Source organism: Calcarisporiella thermophila (genome assembly GCF_041956535.1).
Source record: "Calcarisporiella thermophila strain CBS 279.70 unplaced genomic scaffold VTP21scaffold_39, whole genome shotgun sequence".
Taxonomy (NCBI): Eukaryota; Fungi; Calcarisporiellomycota; class Calcarisporiellomycetes; order Calcarisporiellales; family Calcarisporiellaceae; genus Calcarisporiella; species Calcarisporiella thermophila.
Window position 1 is genome coordinate 1 of NW_027192229.1, and position 11,875 is coordinate 11,875.

The window sequence follows — 11,875 nt, forward strand, 5'->3', positions numbered from 1 at the left end:
AAGTAAGAATTGTATTGTGGCTTTTTAGTGGTTCAATATTCGATAGCTATCTTTCAAATTTAGGAAATTTGCATATCCTTTTAAAGAGGGAGGAGTGAAACTCCACCATTTCAGACTCAAAAACCAGTCCGGAGCGTACGATATATTGTAGATAAGGCAAAGCTTAGTTAACCCAGTGTAATGCAAGTTTGAAAATATTCCGATATTGGGTAGCAATTTGTCTAAACAGCATTAGGTGGTAGATTCTATGGCTTTTAACTTGAATCTATATGCATATATACAAATACATTTGGTAATATCATATTTAGATGTTCCTCGACCTGTAGATTGGAAATCATAAGCAGTAATGCTTTATGTCACCACACAGTCCTCTGTTGATGAGTTGGTATAACGAAGTTTGAATCGCATTCATCTTGAGATTAAATTCTGCCATTACTTGGGAAAATCACTATGATTTACGAATATAACTTAACTGCAATGTAGCTTCACTTCAGTTGGAGTAATTGTATGTACTTAATTAGTTATAAATTTTCGTTAATAATTCATGGAATTACAAATGGGATATGTTTTTTACTCTAAAAAATCTTACTTATCATATGACGTCTATAGCTGGGCCAGCAATCCGGATTGATTGGTTTAGGGATCCACTATTAATAAGGGTGTAGGCTTTATTACTTGCTAATCTTTCTAATCATTTTCTACTGCTAACTTAAAATCAATGATATTCGTAAATCAAGCATATATCCAATCCCTGTGACATACCAAGTGAATATCGAGTGGTTCACCGTCGAGGAGAATAATTGCTTCATATGGAATTCTACATGTACTTTTAAGATCATCTGTTAATACTTTCAAGGTATAAATACGCGTTGATTTTTAATTGAGTAAACATCACTTTTGAAGAAAGCAACTTCAGTTTTCTTCCTTTTTCAAGCCCTTTCTACTATTCTCTAGATAAATACCGTGGTAAAAGCATCACAAAAAGCTTGATTTTTCTCGTTTTTAGTTTGCACCTAGCTTTAGCCCAAATACACTTCATCCCGTTAAACCATGAAATTCTACATTATCGCGCTTGCTTGCGCCATCGCTGCGACCTTAACTTCTGCTCAAGCAAATGCCCAGAATGATGGTGTTGTCTTTCCAGACCGTCCACGAGGCAGCAGAACTAATTCTCGCTCGCGTTCCACTCCCTCGGTTGGCGGAAAAGCAGGATCGCAGATCAATGGTCAGGAGTCTAGCCGTACTTCGAACAACGCGCTTAAATCGTGTACGAATATGGAGTTTAAAGATTCAAAATCAAACCAATGCACGACAAACCGTGTCACTACGAGGATTGGAATCTCTCGCCGAGACGGCTTTACTGGAGAACAAGCTGCGAACCTGAACACTTTTGTAACTAGCGAACGCCTGCAGCCTACCCAAGTTAATGGCAATACTTGTGTCTTCCAGGTTTCTGACGCACAATTCAGCAAGTTAAAGAGCAATTTTGATCGAGTGTTGGACTGCAACTAATGCAATTTTGCCAGACTAGAAATAGATAGAATTAGATAGAAAATACAGTAGATATATTTATGCAAGAAATTGAAATAAAAGAATAGAAATGATCATGCAATCTGATTAAGTGGCAAAGTCAGCAAATAAGAGACGACTCTACCCACACTCCGTTGAAGGTTAGACGGAAACACTCTCCACACACATTCTTCTGGACGAAGGTACTCAGTATAGAGATGACACGGTTTGACTTCAGCAGAGTGGAAGTGTACCTGGAGTCAATGTGTCAGTGTTCAGTGGAAAATTAAGGAGGAAAAACTATGGTTATAGTTATTAAAATTAACTAAGGAAAATAATACATATTTATAAGCTAAAAGGTTAAAAGAATAATGCAGTGGCTAATGGCTTGGCTAAGTGGCTAATGGCTTAACTAGGTGGCTATGAAACAAAAGAGTAAGAAACAGTGAAGGCATAGATAGTGTTGAATAAAAATCATCGTGGGGCTATGAGCATATCCATAATAGAACGTATCCTCTTACAGGGAGAGCATCCAATTAATAGATTGTTTTGCAAGATTTCCTTTGATAGATGCTAAAAATGTCAGCTGGCCTGAAAATTCTGATGGTGGGAGAACAATGTTTAAACCTAATATCATCATAACTGGTTGCACCACGCTTATCATAACCACTCTGCCACACGAACTGGACCTGCATATCCAGAATGTCCATCTCGCATGAGTAAATCTTCCTCGTCCATATCGTGGCTGAAGATCTCAACTCCATTCTTATTTCACAATTTCGTCAACCGCGACGAAATTAATTTCTTAATGTATTATTGCTGACAAGGAAGCATTTCCACTTGAACCGGTCGTAGTTCTTATTATTGGTCGCCCATTCTCATCTTCCACTGTTACACTGCTCATCACAAAGAGCGAGTCAAGATGGCCTAAAAGAATTGTAATAAAGGCTTTATTGAAGTTCTCTTAACAGCTCAACATAACTATAAGTTAGCCTCAAAACAACGTACGGCCATGAAAGTGTCTTTGGCAATACGACAAGGCCTTTTAACTCGACGAGTGCCTCAGTCACGCCAATCTTACATTGATAGAAATACATATGGAGTTGAATTAATTAAAATTACTACCGCCCTACTGAGCTTTTCCACAAAAGCGCCTGGCAATCGAGGAGCACAGTGACCTTATAATGTAAAAGGATTGTTCATGAATCCAATTCCCCTTGGCCGTACCGATTACCATTGTACCGAAAAAGGCCTACTTATGCGTTAACTTCCGATGTCTTGTCATCGTTGCCTGAACAGTATCCCTTTCTACGGATTGACAATCCATTGTCTCGATTTTCGGGAAAAGACGGTTTCTTCTTTCGAGGTCAACAAACAATTTCATAAGATTCCCTCCGCAACCGAACAATCCCGCGTTATTACCGCGTTCATTAGGCATTAGATTGCAGTATGATCATTCTATCTTTAAGAGACGTATGAATCGGCTCCTTAAAATACATAAGTGAATGATCGCAGTGGTGAACAAAGATGTTAGTATTTCGAACGTAACTAGACTGAGGCGTATCTCACTCTTAATTTACTTCTTAATTGGCTGTGGTGGCCCCAAACTTTCACTGGAAAATATATGTTTCATCTATCGAAAACCTCTCCGTACTCGGTCGAAATACGGTGACGGGGTCAATAAAAATTAGGTTAGCGAAATCACTCAAATCGGGGTAGAGAAGAGGGTTAAGAGGTTGTGTTAGTCCGACACGTGCACAAAGTTGACTTAGGGCCAATCATCCCCAAGTTATTTATGAATCCACAGCAGATAGAAGAGAGAGTCATTGGATCAGGAATCCTTCGCCCAGGGTAGAAACGGTGCCACAGGTTGTGATGAGAGCAAAACGCGGTTGGACCAAGTGGTGTAGCTCGTTCTTATATGAAAAAAAAAGAGAGCGTCCTCGCGGCCTTTCAGAGGCTGTAACTGCAATGAGAGGACTTCGCTCGTGAGAAATAGGCGCATTCGGGTCGATGGAACTGGCTGAATCGTGCGTGGCAAGCTGGAATAACCGCCACTTTGTGCACCGTGGATTGGGGATAAGAGAGGAACAATATGAAACTAAGCTGACATCTGCTCGGTTTCGGGAGGCCTTTTAATAGATGCTTCGAACCTTCGGAAACTTCGCATCCATTTAAGCCCCGCTCGTGCTTCTGTCTGGTCAAACGATCTGCTCTAGAGCTCTTCTGCCCACTAAAATGGGAGGATTCGAACTCCGCGCCAATTGCTGAAAGAATTGGATATTCATTCAAGCCACCCGCGCACGTTACACTGTGCGACCACGGCCACACGATTGATGCCGGAGAGCCGCAAAGGTGGGCAATTAAGGTTGGAGATTACTCATTCCGGGCCCGTATGGTGCATCTGTGAGTAGATTCAAAGGTTACTCACTCTTTCTTTACTCGACTGAAATGCTAGCAATATGAAGGGTAAGCTGTTCTTCGGTTGAATTCTTATCCCGGGGTTTCGAAGCAGCTATATAAGGGCAGTTTCGCACATCTATCCCAACAATTGAAACTTCGATCTCTTCGATTGCCTTGCTAATTCGTCCACTCTCAGTCATGAAGTCCCAACTTATCTCTGCACTGCTCATGCTCTGTCTGTTCTCCCTCTATGCAGAAGGAGCAAACACGTGGTTCTTTACCGCCTGTACCAAGGCTAACTTAGCTGGTGGCTGTACAGAAGTAAAGGGCCACGGCTCTGGCTGTAACCCTGTGCCTGGAAGAGCCTATGCTAATTTGCAGTCTTTCTATGCCAACTTCCCGAGGAAAGGATGTACCTTCAAGCTCTGGGGAGGTGATTCGTGTGAACCGGCCCTTCTTGGCAAGGCGACCGAGACGTGGATGGTGAAGCAAACCTCCAGCCTCGGTAAATGGGGTAGAAGCTTTTCAATGGAGGGTCAGGGCTGCTAATTTCCTCCTGGTGTAAAAATGTACTAGTTTTGTATACTCTCAGAGATCTGGGCCTTGATATTATCGAGAGAATCGAACCTACTTACAATTTTAGTATAATAAATAAGATTTATCATGCTCTTTGCTTAAAGTGATTAGAGACGAGAAGACAAAAATAAAAATGATTTATAAGGGGTCAGAGTTGATATTTAGTATAGGATTACATGGGATGTATGGGATATGTAATTATAAGCAAAGTGTTTGATATACTGTATTAATAGAGTTTAAGTTCGAAGGATTTGATATTATTTAATACTATATATACTACCTTTTTTTTTTCTTATTGCTTTTAAATATCAAAATACACTCTCCCGTTTATTCGCAAGCTATTATTATTCATTTTACCATGATTAGGATTTTTGAGACGTATTTTTTGGTAGATATACTTGTATTGTTGGTTGAGTTACAATACACAGTTTTATTGCTCCATTAGACTACTGAATATGGCTAAAAAAATTGTATACATCATACTCGCATATATATTATTGCTTAATAAATCAGCTTGAAACCCATATAGCATTCTAACATTACATTCATCCAAAAATGACAGAAACCTTCTTTAAAGTAAAATGATTCAACTTAGGATTTCACATAGTGCAGAAGCTGTTCAACAATCGCCTCCCTCACAATATCGTCACCATGGTCTACATTGTAAAGGAGTCATCTGGAAAAAATCATTCAAGCATTTCCCGAGAAGTTTCTATTGAGCTAATGTATTGTATCTTACATTGTTAAACGTTAATTTTGTCCCAATCCAACCCTACCATGGCTATGAAAATTAGGAGGGCTAAAAACCTAAAGCTACATTAACTACTAATATCTTAGTGCCTGAAAGATCACTCAGAATCAAAAGATCACAAAGGACAACCGAGAAATTAGATATTCACATACATAGTATTTACACAGATTATGCTCTACTAAAATTTTCATTTACTATCGGCAATGATCATGTCAGCTGCTTTTAGTCCCATCATGTGAGTGAATATTACCGGAAAGAAGCCAGGAACAATTGGAAAAGAGGATCCATCGACCACCCTTAAATTGTTGACACCACGCACGCGAAATCTCCCGTCCAATACCGATAGAGGATCATTATCAGAGCCGATTTTGTTCGTACAGCATGCATGATGACCAAAGGTTGATTTGCGAATATATTCCTTCAACTGCTCATCGGTATCTAACTCTCTACCCGGTCGACTCTCTTCAAAAGCGCTCTTTGGAAATTTTCTCCGCTGAATTCTGATTAGATTGATTACATCGCCTATATCCTTTTCTCCCTCCGTTTCGAAATATTTGAAATTGATATAGGGCATATCATAAGGATCATTGGTTCTTAACTGGACTGTTCCGTTGAGTTTTGGATAAGCTTTAAGAAATACACGAGAAAAGGTGTTAATATCATCGTAGACTACCTTGGACCACCCCGTATAAAATTTGTAAAATTTGCCGAATGAAGTATAAACTGCATAGTCGGGCACCTCTAATTCCGAACTGGATTTGTGCAGCAACAAAGAGACGATGCCATTGAACGCATAACTACCTTTTCGCGTTTTGGTATACTCCTTGAAGCACTCATCTTCCATCGAGGGGCGAAACTGACATTTTTTTTTAGAGAATAGGTCGCTTTTTGGTTTGAGATTGTAGGCGAGCTCGTAGTGATCCTGCAAATTAAGCCCCACGCCCTTCAAATCTACCACTGGAGTAATTTTGTTTGCTAGTAAGTGCTCTCTATCCCCGATACCACTTAGCATGAGCAATTGGGGAGAATTGTATACTCCTGCTGATATGATCACCTCTCGACGTGCGCTCACATATCCAGGTATAGCCTTTGCACGGCGTTGGGGATTAGAGAGTGGGCTTGCCTTATACAAATATGCTCCCTTTCGGTATCGCACCCCACGTGCGGTTTTAGACTTGTCGATTATAATACGGGTGGCAAGCGTGTCAGTCCAGATGTGAAAATTTTGATATTTCTTAGCTGTATCGAGTATATATCCCACATAGTCACCCCGTTGACCAGTAGTTGGATCCACATTAATTGGGGCCGGACATATTCCCTCCACATCCGTTCTGAGCTTGTCGCGATAATAACCGTTCAAATCGCAGAAAGGGTTACCAAAAATATTAGTTAAAAACAAGGACTCATATAGCTTGTGAAATATAGATTTAAGAGTATAGATGAGATGGGATGTGGTCGAGTGAATCAAGTCGGCGTAGCTTATCGGATTCCATCCCTCTTTGCCATGTACTTCCTTATTATTCTTGAAAGAAGGATGAAAATTCTTCTCCATACGCTTATAAATCTCTCGCATCTTGCGTTCTTCAAAGCTTTTGTCTCCGGTTATTTCCACAAGTGTATCAAAATCTTGTTTTTTCGGATACACTGCTATCATTGCGTTGTGAATGGAGCAACCTCCCAGTGCTCCTACTCGTGGATAAAATGTTTCCCCCTGATATTGAGTTGTGCCTTCGGAATATATCTTAGGAAAAAACGAAAAAGAGATTTCCGGATCTTCGGTGGCCAAAGGGTAAAATAACGGAGTACGAGACGCGTCACTAACGTGTAACGGGCCAGCCTCCATAAGCAATACAGAAAAGCCGGCCTTGGCAAGTTCTACCGCAACTAACCCACCAGACGAGCCTCCTCCAACCACTATGTAGTCATACTCCGGCAATGTGTCATAACTAGCAGCTTTTCCCTCAATTTGGCCTTTGATTTTGGCGAAAAGAAGTATGAATATCCAAAATATATATCCATTTATCATCCTATTTGCTCAAAAACTAATAGAATTTTCTTGGATCAGTGAACGCAACTGTTTTTTTATTTACTTATATTGAGTTTATGTATTTGCCACAATTTTTGAATGGAAATGACAGGGTATTTAAATTTATTGTATCCGGACTGCTTTCAGAGACTACAAGTGCTATTTTAAACGCATTTGCCAAAAAAAATTAGATATATGCTGATGATCATGCATGATAGGCCAAACTGAATCGAAGGCACACCTAATTTGAAAATAGATTTTCATCATTCCAAGTTTATGAAAGAAATTACTACGTGAAACTTGAAGACTCATGGTTTAACAGTACGACAATTGCTTTAAGCTTCACACGCTTTCGAAACTTATTTTCCGTATTTTATCTCTAGAACATTATATCCATTATCTGGAAGAGAGATATGTAAGGTCGCGTTTGTTTAACTGAACAGTTAATGGAAGTAAAATTGTTTAGTGAAAGCCCTTTACATAAAATCTCTTATTACTGTTTGCTCTTTATCTTTCTGCTTTCAAAATATATTATCTTTTATTAGGATCTCAAGCGCATTCAACATTTTATATTGTAATATAGAACGGTGGAAAGTATAGATCCAAAATCGTTCAAAGGAAAAATTATAAACGATAAAGTAGTACTCTATGCTTTTTAGGTTGGAGTCAATAAATAAATATCAAAAGTTCATAATATACATGTTCTAAACGCACTGAAGAAAAAAGAGGCATATACAAAAAAAATTGAAGCGAATATCGTTGGTTACCGAAGAATATAATAGGAGGTAATGATCAGTATTGTCATGTTCCATCGGTGCAAGTGTATTGAATAGTTTAGACAATATTGAGTGGGGGTTTTTGCATATAGACCTGGGTGATAGATCAACTATGACTAGTGCCCGAAAACTAGGTATTAACAATATACACAACTTCCTTAGGTGATATCTGCGTGGATCATTGTCTAGGTTTCGAACTCCTCAATTACTTGATATAGTGTCATCTTCTTAATTGGCTTGGTCACATAACGATCCATCCCACACCTCAACGCCTTCTTAGCATGCTCTTCTCTTGCGTTGCCACTCAAGCCAATAATTGGAATATTAATTCCACGTCGGCGTATCTCCAATGTGGCCGTGATGCCGTCCATGACGGGCATCTGAATGTCCATGAATATTAGGTCTGGAGTTTTTGGCGGAAATACATTTGGATTTTTGGAGGGAAATAGGTGATCGAGAGCTTCAAGGCCGTTGTGAGCAACGGTAACGCTGTAACCTTTGTTTTCAAGGAAACGAACCATAATCTTTTGACTATATGTTCAAAGAAATAAGATCAGGTAGGTTGTAGATTAGCGATGGAAAGAGGCGCAGGTTTCGAAGGGTGCTTACTTTATCTCATTGTCTTCGACCACCAAAATATACTGGAAAGGTTTTTGTTGAGTGTTTAAAGGTGAGTGGTGCATTTGTAAATCCGAACAAGCAATTGACTTAGGTTTGAAAGCTTTTGTGATTGAATTGGAGGTGACAGACGAGGTCATTGGAAAAATTGACGCGGATTCTAGCTCCTTACTCAACTCAATTGGAAGTTCGGATACAGGCGATCTTAATGGCACTTGTGAGGTCAGAGGTGGATAAGTCAGGTTCTCGCCGATAAATGTGAACGTGAAGGTGCTGCCGACGTTCTTCTTGCTCTCAACACTAATAGTTCCCCCCATCAATTCAACTAGTCCCTTAGAGAGATACAATCCCAATCCGGAGCCGCCATACTCTATAGTGGTCGATGAAGGCTGCGTGAATCGCTGAAAGAGTTGCTGTATTTCCTCCTCGGTCATTCCCAACCCAGTGTCCAGGATTGAAACGCGAAATTTAGTCTTGGTTGCCTGACGCTCAATAATGTCAAGAGTAATAGTTATGCTTCCTTTGGGGGTAAATTTGATAGCGTTCGCAACCAGGTTAATGATCACTTGCGAGAGACGATGAGGATCGCCTCTAACTCTGATATTAGAAATGGAGAAGTTTAGGCGGAAATCGAGACCTTTACGAGCAGTATAAGCCTCAAACATCTTGGCGACATCAGATATGGTGGCCTTCGGATCAAATTCGATGCTTTTTAGAATAGTTTTACCTTGCTCGAGCTAGTGAAATAATTAAAAGATAAATTACCATTTCCCTTTACATATTCAGGAATAAATTATGTCTTAGTCGAATGGCAACGCAAAAAATTCAGGAATTGCGACAACGACAGTTATAACATCGAATAAAATTATCCATACCTTCGAGAGGTTTAAAACGTCATCTGTGATGATCTTCTGGTGAGCTACACACTTGAATATTGCTTGAACACACTCTTCATCGTGCTTAAGTTGCTCTCTTAACCTTTCTAAATCTCTAGGGCCCATCTTCTCCTGCATCACTAACTCCCGTCTCTCTGCAAGACTTTGTTCCAACAACTCAGTATTACCATATACGCCATTGAGAGGATTACGCAACTCATGACAGAGACTATCAATCCACAGTTCTTGTTGATATTTGTTCCTTTCCGCTTCTTCTGCGCGCTTCCTTTGATGTTCCTCAGCAGTGCGTTGTGCCTCAAATCGCTCTTTTTCAGCACACTTAAGATCGCTAACATCCACGATAGTGTGAACATAACCTCTTATGGTTCCATTTTCCGACCGATTTGGTACTGTTTCTCCATTGACCCACACAGTGGTTCCATCTGAATGAACAAAACGATATTCCCCATGGAAAAAAGTGGTAGAGAATTCACTTGGTATAGACCCAGAAAATGGCCATTGAGACGAGAGACGCTGACGGTCATCCGGATAAACTGCATCGAGCCAGCCACTAAGACGGATCTCTGCATCGCTGCGCCCGACGATCTCACAGAAACGTTTGTTTAAATAGTAGCCGTCGTCTTCACCAAAAGCAGTACCATATACACCGACGGGTAAAATCGATAAGATGTTGGCATAATGGTCGCGCTCAGCAAAAAGCGCCTCTTGAGCTCGGCTAGAGAGTATTTGGAAATTGTGGTGAAGTATTGCCTCAGCAGTTTTGTGACGATAGACTTCGGTTTCGAGAGCGAGTAGTCTTTGTTGTAGCAGAGCGGTGATAACGGATTGGTCTAGCGTATTGCCTTCCAGTTGGAGAGTATAGGTTTCAGAAGGCGTCACCTTTGAATGTGTAGAACATATGCTTTTGAAAACTTCAAGATGGCTGGGATCTTTGAAACTGCTCATATCATAGCCGCAGAGGAGAATAAACTTATGGCGATTTAAAAGCATATTCCACAAGTTCTCCAGCTCGATAGCAGTGTCATAATCGCCACGCTGTGAGAGGATATTAACCAACTCTCCATATGCATATACACGCCCAGCAAATTTTTGTTCTACTTTGCGAACTAATTCACCAATATGCCGCTCAAACTCGAGGCTAAGAATTTTGCCGCCAGGTGATACAAGCTTGACTAAGAGTTCATTAGCATCGATCATCATGAGTTGTCCATTAGTTACTTTCTTTTCTACATCGACATGACGAGCACGGAGTTTGTCTTCGACAAACTCAAGATGAGTCTTGGTGGCAATAATGATAGCCGCATCGCGTGAACTGACAACGGGAGCGACAAAGCTGTATTAAAAAAAAGTAGCAGGAAAAATGTTAACCACTATTCCTTAGGTACTCCAAAATTTGCACTCTTAATCTGTATATGCACTTATATATATTTAGATCTTACCAAGTAATAACGTTATATAAATGCTCCTCAGTCTCGTAAAACTGTAAGAGATGGTTATGCTCGGACCTCGCGTTCATTGGTGCAATTTCTTCGTACTTAGGAGGGGCGGCTTCATTTAGGTCCATTTCACTCTGACTATTCATATTACCAAGATTACCAGACATGCCATTATTACTGTCTCTCTTCATGTTGGTAATAATTAGAAGGTGACAAGTCTGTGTGTAGCAGAAGTATTATAACACTTTCGGCGTAAGTAGTCAAAAGTGGAAGTGTGACAAAATCGTGATATGACATCCAATCGCATAGATTAATGATCTAACCTGTTATAGAGCGGTAAAACAATTCCCTGTGGATTAGACAAATCTAGATGTATTAGTTCATGGATAGCTATATAGCCTCTTTTTGCGGCGCAGTATTATTACAAAGCTTTTCTTGCATTGGGGGTGTTCACGCTTCCGCTCATTCGAATTATTTTGATCATAAATAAGCGAAATAGCGCATTGTGATTGGTTAATGATTTTTAGTAGCCAGTTAAAATGTAGAAATTTGCTTATTTTTAAGCAAAATAATCCGAATAAGCTGGAAGCGTGAACACCCCCATTGAATGTTTATTGGGATTATAAATGCAAACAGATTGTCTCGTATGCGGTTGCACCTAACTCTTTAATATAACGAAAACTAATATCATTTAATTCCTTAGACGTCTTATACCAATAATCTTAGTAAACATATAAACCGAATTGCTACCGTATTAATCCAATCTACGAATCAACACATCTGGCAAAATTTTCTCATTTACGAATCATACTCAATCACTAGGATTACCAACGTACTTCGAATTGAGAATTCCGTCACTCTTAATAAAAATATAGCAACTATAT

At 39.8% G+C, this 11,875-nt stretch overlaps 4 protein-coding genes across 4 annotated transcripts; 2 read left to right on the forward strand and 2 right to left on the reverse strand.

The window, feature by feature from the left end:
- Positions 1-1,050: 1,050 nt before the first annotated feature.
- On the forward strand, positions 1,051-1,512 carry VTP21DRAFT_8205 (uncharacterized protein; the record flags this gene model as incomplete). The annotated part of the gene is made up of 1 exon (XM_069399031.1): positions 1,051-1,512. The coding sequence occupies one exon, from the start codon at positions 1,051-1,053 to the stop codon at positions 1,510-1,512; it is 462 nt and encodes a 153-aa protein (XP_069245765.1).
- Positions 1,513-3,522: 2,010 nt separating this feature from the next.
- On the forward strand, positions 3,523-4,461 carry VTP21DRAFT_8206 (uncharacterized protein; the record flags this gene model as incomplete). Its single annotated transcript, XM_069399032.1, has 4 exons — positions 3,523-3,539; positions 3,652-3,915; positions 3,968-3,978; positions 4,109-4,461. 4 exons carry the CDS (start codon positions 3,523-3,525, stop codon positions 4,459-4,461), a joined length of 645 nt encoding a protein of 214 aa, XP_069245766.1.
- Positions 4,462-5,426: 965 nt separating this feature from the next.
- On the reverse strand, positions 5,427-7,265 carry VTP21DRAFT_8207 (uncharacterized protein; the record flags this gene model as incomplete). The annotated part of the gene is made up of 1 exon (XM_069399033.1): positions 5,427-7,265. One exon carries the CDS (start codon positions 7,263-7,265, stop codon positions 5,427-5,429), a length of 1,839 nt encoding a protein of 612 aa, XP_069245767.1.
- A 961-nt stretch (positions 7,266-8,226) lies between these two features.
- VTP21DRAFT_8208 (uncharacterized protein) lies at positions 8,227-11,182 on the reverse strand (the record flags this gene model as incomplete). Its single annotated transcript, XM_069399034.1, has 4 exons — positions 8,227-8,572; positions 8,651-9,396; positions 9,535-10,888; positions 10,995-11,182. 4 exons carry the CDS (start codon positions 11,180-11,182, stop codon positions 8,227-8,229), a joined length of 2,634 nt encoding a protein of 877 aa, XP_069245768.1.
- Positions 11,183-11,875: the final 693 nt, after the last annotated feature.